Source organism: Telopea speciosissima, chromosome 10 (assembly GCF_018873765.1).
Source record: "Telopea speciosissima isolate NSW1024214 ecotype Mountain lineage chromosome 10, Tspe_v1, whole genome shotgun sequence".
Classification (NCBI taxonomy): Eukaryota; Viridiplantae; Streptophyta; class Magnoliopsida; order Proteales; family Proteaceae; genus Telopea; species Telopea speciosissima.
Genome location: NC_057925.1, coordinates 11,614,840 through 11,627,497, shown reverse-complemented (window position 1 = coordinate 11,627,497; position 12,658 = coordinate 11,614,840). Strand labels below are relative to the sequence as shown.

General features: G+C 34.5%; 1 protein-coding gene across 1 annotated transcript; it reads right to left on the bottom strand.

Moving 5' to 3' along the window:
* Nucleotides 1-2,456: 2,456 nt before the first annotated feature.
* Nucleotides 2,457-11,866, bottom strand: LOC122643236 (probable calcium-binding protein CML41). The gene is made up of 2 exons (XM_043836879.1): nt 11,792-11,866; nt 2,457-2,957 (listed from the first exon to the last, which is right to left on the bottom strand). Exons 1-2 carry the CDS (start codon nt 11,864-11,866, stop codon nt 2,457-2,459), a joined length of 576 nt encoding a protein of 191 aa, XP_043692814.1.
* Nucleotides 11,867-12,658: the final 792 nt, after the last annotated feature.

Here is a 12,658-nt window from a genome sequence, read left to right as displayed (position 1 = left end):
ATGAACTACTTTGATAGGAATGAAACTTAGCATGTGAAGTTAAAGATAATCATTTGTGACAAATATTGCAAAAAATACAACCAAAATTATGATATAATTGTAAAAAGGCTATAAATAATATCAAAATATTAGAAGTAATAGCAGTAATGTTTGAAACAATATTTTCTCAATAAAAAATAGAATATATCAATGGTAATAAAAAACCCACCGAAAAGGTATACATAGCAGTAGTTTTTATTATTGCTATAATTTAAGTCATTTAGCAATGAGAGGGTAACCCAATTATTTGGCGGGATAATTTGACAGGGGGGATTTTAATTTATTTTTATTTAGTAGGGAGGTCATTTATAGGGAGGAGGAGAGAGACAAGACACTATGGCGGTGGCGCAAATGCTACACTCCCGGTCGAGAAACTTTCTTCCTATAGATATGTATGTATGTATAAAATAAAAAATCGGTAGATGGAATCAAACTAGCTCCTCGCATGAGATACATATGTATGGTTAGTTGGTCATTCTCTCAGATTACAAAAGCAAATAGTAACTGTTGGGGTAAGAAGACTTTTCTTATAGGGGGTTCTGGTGGTCATGCTTCGGGGACAGCCAGGGGTGGACACTGAGGGAGAAGCCCGACGTTGGGAAGAATGTTGGAGTGTGTCCATCAAACCTGGATTATTTTGGAAAAAATAAATTTAATATTGATTATTGCGTGAATTTATTTACGGACTTGTATGTTTGTTCCATGGATTTTCACCCAAAATAGTTCTTGACTAGGAATAGGACCGGACATCTTGTTCATATGGTCGTCACATTTTATGTCACTAGAAAAGTTGTTTTCAGAGCATAAATGTAACCACACATTATTTGTGCGTATAGAAAAGAATTTGGTACAAATTCTCACATGTGTTACTGCCTGTCGTATTAAGGAGAGATGCGTACCCATCACCAGTCCTTTGACCTGAGAGATTGTATCGTTACGGTGTTACATTACGGATTTTAGTACACCAATGATTGATGTCATGTGGACTATATATTGGTGTGTTGGATTCGTGATGTCGTATCGTGAACGAAAGAGATGCTCAATATGAAATCCACTACCTTTGATTGAGGAATATCAAGTAGAAAGAATGTCTATGATCAATTGGACTGGAATGCAGATCCAGTGGCATTCTTATAAATTGTTTACAAAATTTATTTTCAATTTATTAAGTATATCAGTATATTATTTCAAACAATGTTTAAACGCATTTTTGGTCATCCTACTGTGATCACAGGATCTCTAATTAAAGACTTGTATGATGGATTGGGGTTTGAAAATATTTAATTAAATACTCTATAGTCCATCATGAGATATTGTTTAGTTGAGGGTCTTATATGCAGATTAAAGAGTTTAATTATGCATGACATTTAATTGGAAAAATAAAAGAGGTTGTTGGCCATTTAATTATAGTATTTTATTAAATAAAATATTGACTAATTAAAGAGAACACAAAATCCCTTTTAGATTCTACATCTTCCCTCTTTAGAAGCAAGTTGGGTAGCTAGTCAAGTTTCCTTTTCACATTAGGAAAGTGAATAAGGGAATCCACCCCAATCCTAAGGTGTTGAGAGTTATAACAACACACCACAAAGGGGGCGGGGGCACTCACTGGCTTGGTTGAATTTCTCTGGCATCCCCCTTGGCAAACTTTTTCTCTCTCCTCTCTCTTGCTCCCTTTGAGTGATGGTGTGTGGTTAAGATTTTAGAAACCCTAATTCGTTAGTGAACGTTCATGTTGGCTTTGCTTTCGATTGAAGCTTGAAGAATAAAAAACTTTCAATCCCCATTGTTGCTCGAGTATGGAAGAACTATTATCTGAAGGAGGAACTACATTTATGGTTCTCAGGTATCCTATGTTTCCCGTTTGATTTTTGTTATGAGAAGAGATCTCAAACTTGAATGCAAGGGTAAATATCCAATTCGATTCCGCTGCACATTCGGGTAACCAGATTGGTGTTTAAATCCCAACAAATAATACATGGGGTGCGGTTGGAAAGCGTGGAAGGTGCATACCAAACACCAATGCAATGAGGAGTACTTGATTCACTGAACAAGCCACAGACATGTGAGCAAGTCTTGGTCTGCAGGGATAACAACAAATTAGCAAATTGTGTACTGTTTGGAGCGCGTATGTTCTTTTTAGTGTTGGAGGTGCCCTTCTTCTCTCGGGAATGCCCATGAGATGTTCTAGGGCTGCTGTCCTTTGTTTGTAATAAATCAATCTCTTTTTCTTTCTCAATAAATTAGATTTACCGATATTAGAAAAGACATTACCGAGCTTGAGATTCAAAGTCATTACATAGCAAACCTGTTCTTAATTATTAATTATATGGTTCACACCTGACTTACAGTCCTAGTGCCTAACGTCATTATTTTTATTTTTGCAAACAATAGAACAGGTGCAAACATTGATACGATTAAGCCATCATCTGCTGGAACTCGGCAAAATCAATCACACCATTGCCGTTGCAATCGAATGCCTGTATGATGCTCTTGCACTCTTCATTCAACATTTTGTTTCCAAGGCGACCAAATATCCTCTGCAAGCCCTCTAATGTAATGGACCCAGAACTCTTCGCAGCGAACATCTGAAAGCCTCTTTTCAGATCATCATCCCCACCTTCACGCTCCATCAACATTGCAAAATCATCAAAGCTGAGTATCAAACTGTCGCCGCTAGCTGCATCGAGTTCATTGGTCACACCTTGAGCTTCCTCAGGTGACATGAACTCCCTTTTAGAGGCAAGGTAGGATCTGAGTTCAGATCCTGAGATTTTCCCATTACCATCAGCATCCAAGTGACGAAATATTCGTTGGAGTTCATCATTTCTTGAAGGTTGACTGTCGCCGGAGATACTTGAAGGTTGCTGTGGCTGAAGAAGCTTGGAGGTGGCTGTCGTTGGAGAAGCTTGGAAGCCCTAAACAATTTCACAGATGATGAAAGGGTAGAATTGGAAATGCAGTTTTAATTTGTTAGTAAAGGGTAATATTATCTTTTCAAACCGTTAACTAACAGCACCCTAACACTGTTAGCCATAAGGGGTCAAAATGTAAGGTGAAAAAACCAAGGAGAGGAATGTGTAATTAGGGCAAAGTACAGGGGAGGGGAACGTAATTTTCCAAAAGAAAAATATTTTGGAAATCTACCACAAAATATTTTGCGGTTGTTTAACCCTGATAATTGTTTAATCTGACCATCATAGTTGTATTTAGCAATGGTAAAGTTTAATCGCTTCTATTTACAAACTATTAGCAACAATAATTACATTGTTGAATAACCTTTGTTATCAATAAAAAATTCCAAACGTACTACAATTAGTGGCGGTAGGTACTATAATTAAACATTTTTGTCTGAAATATTACAAAAATTGCAATCAAAATTATAATAAATTTATAAAAATACAATAAAATCCAAACCAATATAAAAATATACATTGGAAATAAAAATGTAAATTTTTTTAAACTATTGCATAAAATGATATATTTCTTGCATTATATATGTAAAAAACAGTAAATGTCCAAAAAAAATCCTCAAAATGTAAACAAATTTATAAAAAAAGTAATAAATTAGTTAGCTAGAACTAAATAATTCACCATTGATCGGTGAATATTGCACAAATGGAGGCAATAAAGGTTAGTGTGCTTTTGTAAAACAAGAGCCATGAGGAGGTGGAGTGAACTGTTGGAGGGGTAAGAGGAGCAAGAAACTTAGAAGCAGTTTAAAGAAAAAAAAATTATTGACTGCCTATAACCTTATTAACTAGTACTCTAAACCCTAAACCCTAAACTTGTAATAGTAATCGAAACTAAATGTGTAAATCAACCAATTACTTTTAATTAAAATAAATATTCAAAATTTTTTTTGGCGAAAGCTGTCATACACGGTAATATATGAATTTGGTAAACACTTCTCAATTTAGTAGGAATCAGATAGATTTGGGAAGATCAGCCTATACTATAGAAATCCAAGAAATAAAATTTATTATTAGTAATTATTATACCAATAATAATGGTGAAGCGATGATTATAAAATAATAAAAAATAAAACATATAAAGCAACAGTTTTCTATAACTTTTGTAATATAGACCATGTCGATTTAATTATTAAATATATAAATATATGTATACGTACCCATCCATGTATTCAGAATTAACATTCAAAATAAAAAAACAAAAGAAAATATCCCTTAAATAATAAAATTGAAAAAATATATATTTTTGGTATCAACTCAAATATCGATCGTGAATCAATCAGAAAAAATAAAATTAAAACATAAAAAATCCAGTAAATAGTACAAATGGAGTTCAAGTTAATTATTTGTGACAAATATTGCAAAAAATACAACCAAAATTATGATATAATTATAAAGACTATAAATAGTATCAAAATATTAGAAGTAATAGCAGTAATGTTTGAAACAATTTTTTCTCAATAAAAAATAGAATATATCAATGGTAATAAAAAACCCACTGAAAAGGTATACATAGCAATAGTTTTTATTATTGCTACAATTTAAGTCATTTAGCAATGGGCGGGCAACCCAATTATTTGGCGGGATAATTTGACAAGGGGATTTTAATTTATTTTTATTTAGTAGGGAGGTCATTTATAGGGAGGAGGAGAGAGACAAGACACTATGGCGCTAGCGCAAAGGCTACACTCCCGGCCGAGAAACTTTGTTCTTATAAATATGTATGTATGTATGTATAAAATAAAAAATCGGTAGATGGAATAAAACTAGCTTCTTGCATGAGATACATATGTATGGTTAGTTGGTCATTCTCTCTATATTACAAAAGCAAATAGTAACTGTTGGGGATAAGACGACTTTTTTTATAGGGGGTTCTGGTGGTCATGCTTTGAGGACAGCCAGGGGCCAGGTGGAAACCGAGGGAGAAGCCCGACGTGGGGGAGAATGTTGGAGTGTGTCCATCAAACCTGGATTATTTTGAAAAAAATAAATTTAATATTAATTATTGCATGAATTTATTTATGGACTTATATGTTTGTTCCATGGGTTTTCACCCAAAATAGTTCTCTACTAAGAATAGGACTGGACATCCCGTTCATATGGTCGTTAGATTGTATGTCACTAGAAAAGTTGTTTTCAGAGCATAAATGTAACCACACATTATTTCTATATATAGAAAAAATCTAATACAAATTCGCACATGTGTTACTACCTGCCATATTAAGGAGAGATGCGTACCCATCACCAGTCCTTTGACCTGAGAGATCGTATCATTATGGTGTTTCATTATGGGTTTTCGTACACTAATGGTTGATGTCAAGTGGACTATATATTGGTGTGTTGGATTCTTGATATCGCATCGTGAACGACAGAGATGCTCAATATGAAATCCACTATCCTTAATTGGGGAATATCAAGTGAACGTTCATGTTGGTTTTGCTTTGGATTGAAGCTTGAAAAATAAAACAACTTTCAATCCCCATTGTTGCTCGAGTATGGAAGAGCTATTATCTGAAGCAGGAACTACATTTATGGTTCTCAGGTATCCTATGTTTCCCGCTTAATTTTTGTTATGAGAAGAGATCTCAAACTTGAATGCAAAGGTAAATATCCAATCCGATTCCGCTGCCCATTCGGTTAACCAGATTGGTGTTTAAATCCTAACAAATAATACATTGGGTGGGGTTGGAAAGCGTGGAAGGTGCATACCAAACACCAATGCAATGAGGAGTACTTGATTCACTGAACAAGCCACATGCATGCTTTTAAGCAAGCTATGCCAGACTGCCAGAGCAAGTCTTGGTCTAAAGGGATAACAACTAATTAGCAAATTGGGCGATGTTTGGAGCGTGTATGTTCGTTTTAGTGTTGGAGGTGCCTTTCTTCTCTCGGGAATGCCCATGAGATGTTATAGGGCTGCTGTCCTTTGGTTGTAATAAATCGATCTCTTTTTCTTTCTCAATAATTAAATTAGATTTACCGATATTAGAAAAGACATTACCAAGCTTGAGATTCAAAGTTAGTACATAGCAAACCTATTCTTAATTATTAATTATGTGGTTCACACTTGACTTACATTCCTAGTGCCTAACCTCATTATTTTTATTTTTGCAAACTTATTTGCCACACACACATCGAACAGGTGCCAAATATCCAAAATACCCCTGTGAGCTGTATCAATACTCCACCGACTCTGGGAAAAATTGGTTCTTGGTTCAAAATTAGGGTATGGTTGTCTCATGGTCGAACCATTGATGAGATCTTTTTGGTTCTTTCTTTCTCGATCCACTATGAGATTTGTGTTTGTTTATCCTTAAGTGAGTAGTTGTCTTGTTGGCTTTGTCTCCCTTTCATAGGTCTGTCCGTGTGAGACTTCTTTAGTTGTTTCTTCTCTTGTTTTTTGTATTCTTTGTATAGTTTCTCTTACCATCAGCATCGAAGTGACGAGATATTTGTTGGAGTTCATCATTTCTTGATTGTTTTTTGGAATGCTGAAGGCGATGGACACTTAGCATGAAGCTCTTGTTGGAGAACCATTTGGATAATGTTGTCTTGGAAACAATAGCAGTTTCCATTAGAGTAGCTAGGAACGTTGAGTAGTATTTCTTTTCTTGTTGCCTGTTGCTCTTTGCTGTGATGGAAATGAAAGAGCATGCAAAGAGACTTATATAGAGACTTTGATAGGATGGAGACTTCATGGTAAGTAAAAAAGAAAGAATCAGATTCTAGAGTTTAAAAAGGACTGGTCTAGGTTAAAAGTTCCTCAATATTGAATTGTTGGAATATTTGCCTATATAAACATTCATGGGAGTGTTGCTTAAAGACAAATCATTTTCAGTGTGAGAAAGAATAAGTATCCAGAGCTTAAAAAGGACTGGTTGTTGTAAAAAGTGGATGCATGGATTGGGTCCCAGATTTGAGTGATGATGAGCATTCTTGATTCCACATTCAAAAGTCATACAAATACAAGGTTTAGTTTATACATCGACTTACAATGGGGTGGAACCTCAAAAAACAAGTATGTTAAATCCTTAATTTACAAATAAACAAGTTTTGGGTGGAAATTAACAAATAATAACTAATCTAATCTTCTTCTCTACCAAACAAAATTGTACAAATGAAGTATATGATTCAGTGCCTCTTGGGTGTCAATTTCAAATATGAATAGCCAAACTACATACATGACACAACACGGTTAAGGATACGTGGTGTTGTACTTGTTGGGTATTATAACTTCTGAATATAAAAGAACTAGAAAATTAAATAAGTTATGTATATATGTTATATGATACCTAAACATGGATGAAGTTATAACTTGGTGTTTCAATTTATTTATTTTTGTGCATTGGGCTCGAAAGAGACTATTTTTGTCATCTTGTAAGGATATCTTAATTCAATTTTACCCAAAACGGCTTGTATGGATGAATTTAATGTGATCTAAGACAAACTATTTACCAAAAATTAAGATCATACGAATATAGTATATTGTTGTTTGTTGACACAAACATGACTCATTTATCATATCCTGTTCATTAGGGGTGAAGAGATTCCAACACAACACGAAGATGTCCTGACATGACCTATTGCCACACCTAGTTGCCCTGGTACCTAAGAGATACTCTTAATATACAATATCATGGTCATGTAAAAGCATATGTGAGTGGATAGTGATTGGGTCACGATAATCATATCAAATGGCACTACAAAACTAATGCTACACAGGGGCAGTAATTATCACCATTGAGGAAATAATAGTAGTCTACCATTTTGGTAGCCCTATCAATCCCATCTATTGAATATGTATAAACATTTGTCTTCTTCTTCTCTTAAACAGATCTAGTTATGCTTGTACTAGCAGCTTCTAAGTTCTTGTATTAACTTGCACAGAAATTTTATTTAAACATATAAAGTAGTTATAAATTCCATACTCAAAAAGTAACATGGGAGTATTTAAAGAATGATCTGATTTGTTTATCTTCAACAAGATAAATAGCATTTCACTGGTTCTTATTTTCTTGATCTGAACATGGTAATGATAAATTTGTTTTAATTGAATTTTAGAAAGAAATATGCACAAAAACATGTTTATGTGTTATATATACTTAGTTAGGCTGAATCTTGATTCAACATATATATTTTAGTAGGCCTTGTTGAATAAACTGTCAGGATGAACAAATATTTATCAGTTGCTATTTTCCTTCCCCATGACTTCCTCTTACGTCCCTTCTACTCTCTCTCTCTCTCTCTCTCTCTCTCACACACACACACACACACTGTAACGCCTCCAAAACCATCTATGCGGTTTAGGGACATTGACGGTCCACAAGATCATTTATGTCAAGGAGATATGAACCGGAGTAGAACCAAAATACAAACATAAGTCTAAAATGTATAGATTAAGACTTCAACTAAAGTAGGGTAGTCAAACTAAGTTATTACAACTTTTAAATTAAACTTAAAAATCTTAAATAAAGGTTACAATCTCCAAAATTAAATTAAACTCAAACAAACTATGAGTTCTTCTAAAATTTAAAGGAAGTGTCAAGTGTCTAATAGTAGTCGTCCTTTTCTAATCCAAACGCTTCGTCCTCTTGGACCTCCTCCTCTAGTACATCCTCACATCCAGGTTCGCATTCATAAAGTTGTTCATCTGAAAAACGGTGAGGGTAAGCTTCGGAAAAATATTAGCAAATAAATCCACAACAACTATATAGGTGTGAAAACATGCACAAGTAATACAAAATGTAAAGACATAATATGTGTATCTAGATCCGGAAAAAAAAAACAAAACAAAATGAGCATAACCGTATTTGCTTATCACCACTACTATAATGAAAAGTATATATGACAACAATCAACAAAAGATAGTTTCAAAGAATGTAAAATAACAAACACATCACTCCCTAATGGACTAGTGTGAACTAGTTACCATACACTGGTCAAGGCCCTCATAATAGCGACGTATGAACTCCAGCTATGATCAACTACAACACCACTGTTCCCTCTCAACATCAAGAAACTAATAGAGAAACTAGTGACCAAACTTGCCCCAGACCGAGTCAAAGCCCCTTAAGGTTTTACCAGCAATGCCCTCCTGGAGAGTTTTTTATCATCTCCCTCTTTCTAGTAGTGTCTATATAGCTCCAATAAGGGTAAACCCGTAGCTAAAAAACTCACCAACTTATCTTTACCCCAATATATTCACCAATGTCGGTAAGATAAACAACAAAATAACAATCGTGGATTTACTTATAATTTAGGGCTATACATCCAAGTTCGAAACTTAGGGTCATGACTCCCCAATTCCACCCTAACACATATTATTGAAAAGAATGAAAATAAAATTTAAAAACAGTAACTTTCATCAACATATTAATGCATAAAGTGAAGAACAATAATAGGGAAGATTGGGCAAAATCTTCGCAATCACATATCCAACAATAACATCAATGAAAATTAAAAGATAAACCCAAAACAAAATCAGATTTTTATGCATCATCCACAAACATCATGCATTAGGTTATAATCATGAAGAATCATTCAAAGACCTTCATCATACTATCAACAAATAAGCATTGGATTCATTAGTCTATAAACATGACATTATTAAAAATTCTGCACACACATATGTGAATTAAATCATAAAGATATCATCATTCCTTGCAAGCAATCATGTGTGAACAATTTAATTGAGTAAAAGCATGAATGAAATATGTTTTTGGCATGATAAATCTCAATCTAAAACTAAATTTCAAATTTAAAACAATGTATCAAAATAAATTTTATATGTAAGGAAAATATCAAGTATAATGGTTGAAGATCTACTCACATTGTGTGAAGCAACTAGGGTTTCTATAGGTGACCTCAAATCAATGCTTCAATGATGTTAATCTACCTTTTCCTAGTTCAGAATCCCTTTAATGGAGTCCCATGAGTAAGGTAATGATGAAATCAACTTCAAGGTATTGCTTAAACTCGGATTTGGGAAACACAGATTTTTTGACAGAATGACCTACCTTCAATAAATCAGCGATATCTCTCTTCTTAGATATTCGTTTGGGCTGATTCAAGTTGGGTTTCTAAAATAAGAGATGAGGCTATGTTTTATTGTGAAATAAGATTTTCTCAATTTGGCTCCAAAAGGGTCGAAATTGGACGTCAAATGGCTGATTCTATATAATCTGAATCTCCTTCTTCTCCTTCCTTCTTTTTCTTCTCCTTCTTCTCTTCTTCTTCTTCTTCTCCTTCCTTCTTCTTCTTCTTCTCTTCTTCTTCTTCTCTTCCTCTCTATAGTCCACGAATTTTCCTCTCTTGCTCTCTCTTTCTCTCTCAAATTTATGATAAAGGGAATGGGGTTTGAGATTTGGTTATTGGGATTTAATCCTAACAAAAAAGAAAGAGATGAGAAGAATTCTATTTAGTCTCTAACTAGATCTCTTTACTTTTTCTCTAATGAAAATATTTTAAAAGGAATCTTGACTTAAGATTTTTTAAATTAAAATTATAGATTAGGTAGTTTAATTTTAGCTAAATTCCTTTTTTGTTGAGATTTTATTTTATGAAGACTTTCTTTTTCCAAGATTGAGTTTTTCAGCCAATTGGAAATTACCACCTCACCTTTCCTTATCAATCCATAATACTTTTCCTAACTAAATTCTTACAAAATTCTAAGACCTCCTAGGCTAGAAATCGTGGAAGTCCCTTTTTAAGCCCTATAAAATTATAAGAAATAAAATGTTTAATTACACTTCTAAAGAATAGAACTTTAGACCTCTAACAAATTAAATTAAATGTTTGAACACTAGGCTAGGTTACTAACTATGAACTATTTTCCAAATCAAATTATATATGTTATAAATAAAACCCTAATTCTATACTTAGGTAAGGAATAATTCAAATTAAGGGTGTTACACTAGGGCACACTACTTACCATCATGTGTGCACCCTAGCAAGTCCAAGATCCTACACTTCAACTTGCGTCAATCCTATATTAAGTAAAAAGATCAAATTACCCCTAGTCCAAAATTAGGGTATTACAATTCTCCACCCCTTAACAAAATTTCGTTCTCGAAATTTAAACTTACCTGGATCGCTGAATAAATGCGGGATATTACAGTCCATCCCCCTTAAAGAAATTTGTTCCTCGAAATTTACATATCAAGATCTCTAAACAGTTGTGGATACTTGGATCGCATGTCATCTTCTTTCTCCCACAATCATTTGAATATCATGGTTCCTCCAGAGAATCGTCATAATTGAATTAGTATGGTTATATAGGACTTGCCCTTTGTGATCCAAAGCAAATAGGTGTTTCATCGAAATCTAAGTCACTCTCTCTGACTGCCCATCAATTATTGGTCAAGATAATATGTTTAGAAATTTAACCAATTTACTAAATCAGACTCCAAAAATTCAACTTTGATCAAACTAAATCTATTGACCAATATAAATAATATCCAACATGGTAACTTGGTTCTTGGTTCAAATCTCATGATGTCTTGGAGGTTTTTTGGTGCAGGCCGGTTAGGCAGTGGATCAAGCTCAACATCGATGGCAGCTCGATCGGGAACCCAGGAAGGGCAGGCGTGGGGGGTGTGTTTTGAAATCATCAAGCCCAAGTCTTGCATTCCTACTGCAGATACCTGGGGGTTTCGAATAGCTTTGTGGCGGAGTTTGAGGCTCTGTTAGACGGGCTTTTTATTGCTTGGGAGAGTGGCTTCATGGACCTTTGGATTGAATATGATTCGCCAGCTTTGGTGTTGGCCATTCAACACTCAAACATTCCGTGGTTTGCGCTCCAAAGATGGCAGGCTCTCAAGCCTTTCCTTGACTCCTGCAATTGGAAAATCTCGCATTGCTTTAGGGAAGCAAATACTTTCGTAGACTATTTGGCAAAGCATGCGGCGATTAACGGAGTGTCTTCTACTAACTTACTCTTTCCTAGTCATATTGTAGATCATTTGGCTCGTGATGCTATGGGCTTGCCTAGATATAGATTTGTTATGATTTAGGGGAGCTGGCTGGCTGGTCCAGTCTGTGTTTGTGTTTTGCTTTCGGTTTCTTCTTGTTTTTGGAGTTGTGACTCTTTTGCCTTTTCTTTAATACAAGGATCTTCTAGCAAAAAAAAAATTTGGTTCTTGGTTAAAACGTTGTATCACTAAACTGAACCAAAATCAATCTTATTATTCTTGCACCACTGATGTAATATGCAAACCTGGCCAAATAAGTCTTTAAACTTCCTGGACATTATCTCTATATCTTTATTTATTCAATCATAGTCTATATCAAAGGTCCAAAATAAACTTTGCTATAACTGAACCACTCACACTTGAGTTAGACTGACCAATAAATTGACCCATAATTGACTTGGTCCTCAACCATTCGACATTTATCCATATAGAATCACTCAAGCTCAAACCATTTAAGTTCTTTTGTGTGAACTAACTAGAATCATAAATCACCTAATCTCGCATACATGCACCTCAGAATATAAGTCAAATTGTTTTTACCTTACCATGTTCCACTGATAAGTTTTCAAAATATTTTTAGGGTATCACACACACACACACACATATATATATATTCTCTGCACTGGGGACGCAAGATGTGCCAAGACACATGGGGACCAAAATGACCGCCTCTGCCCC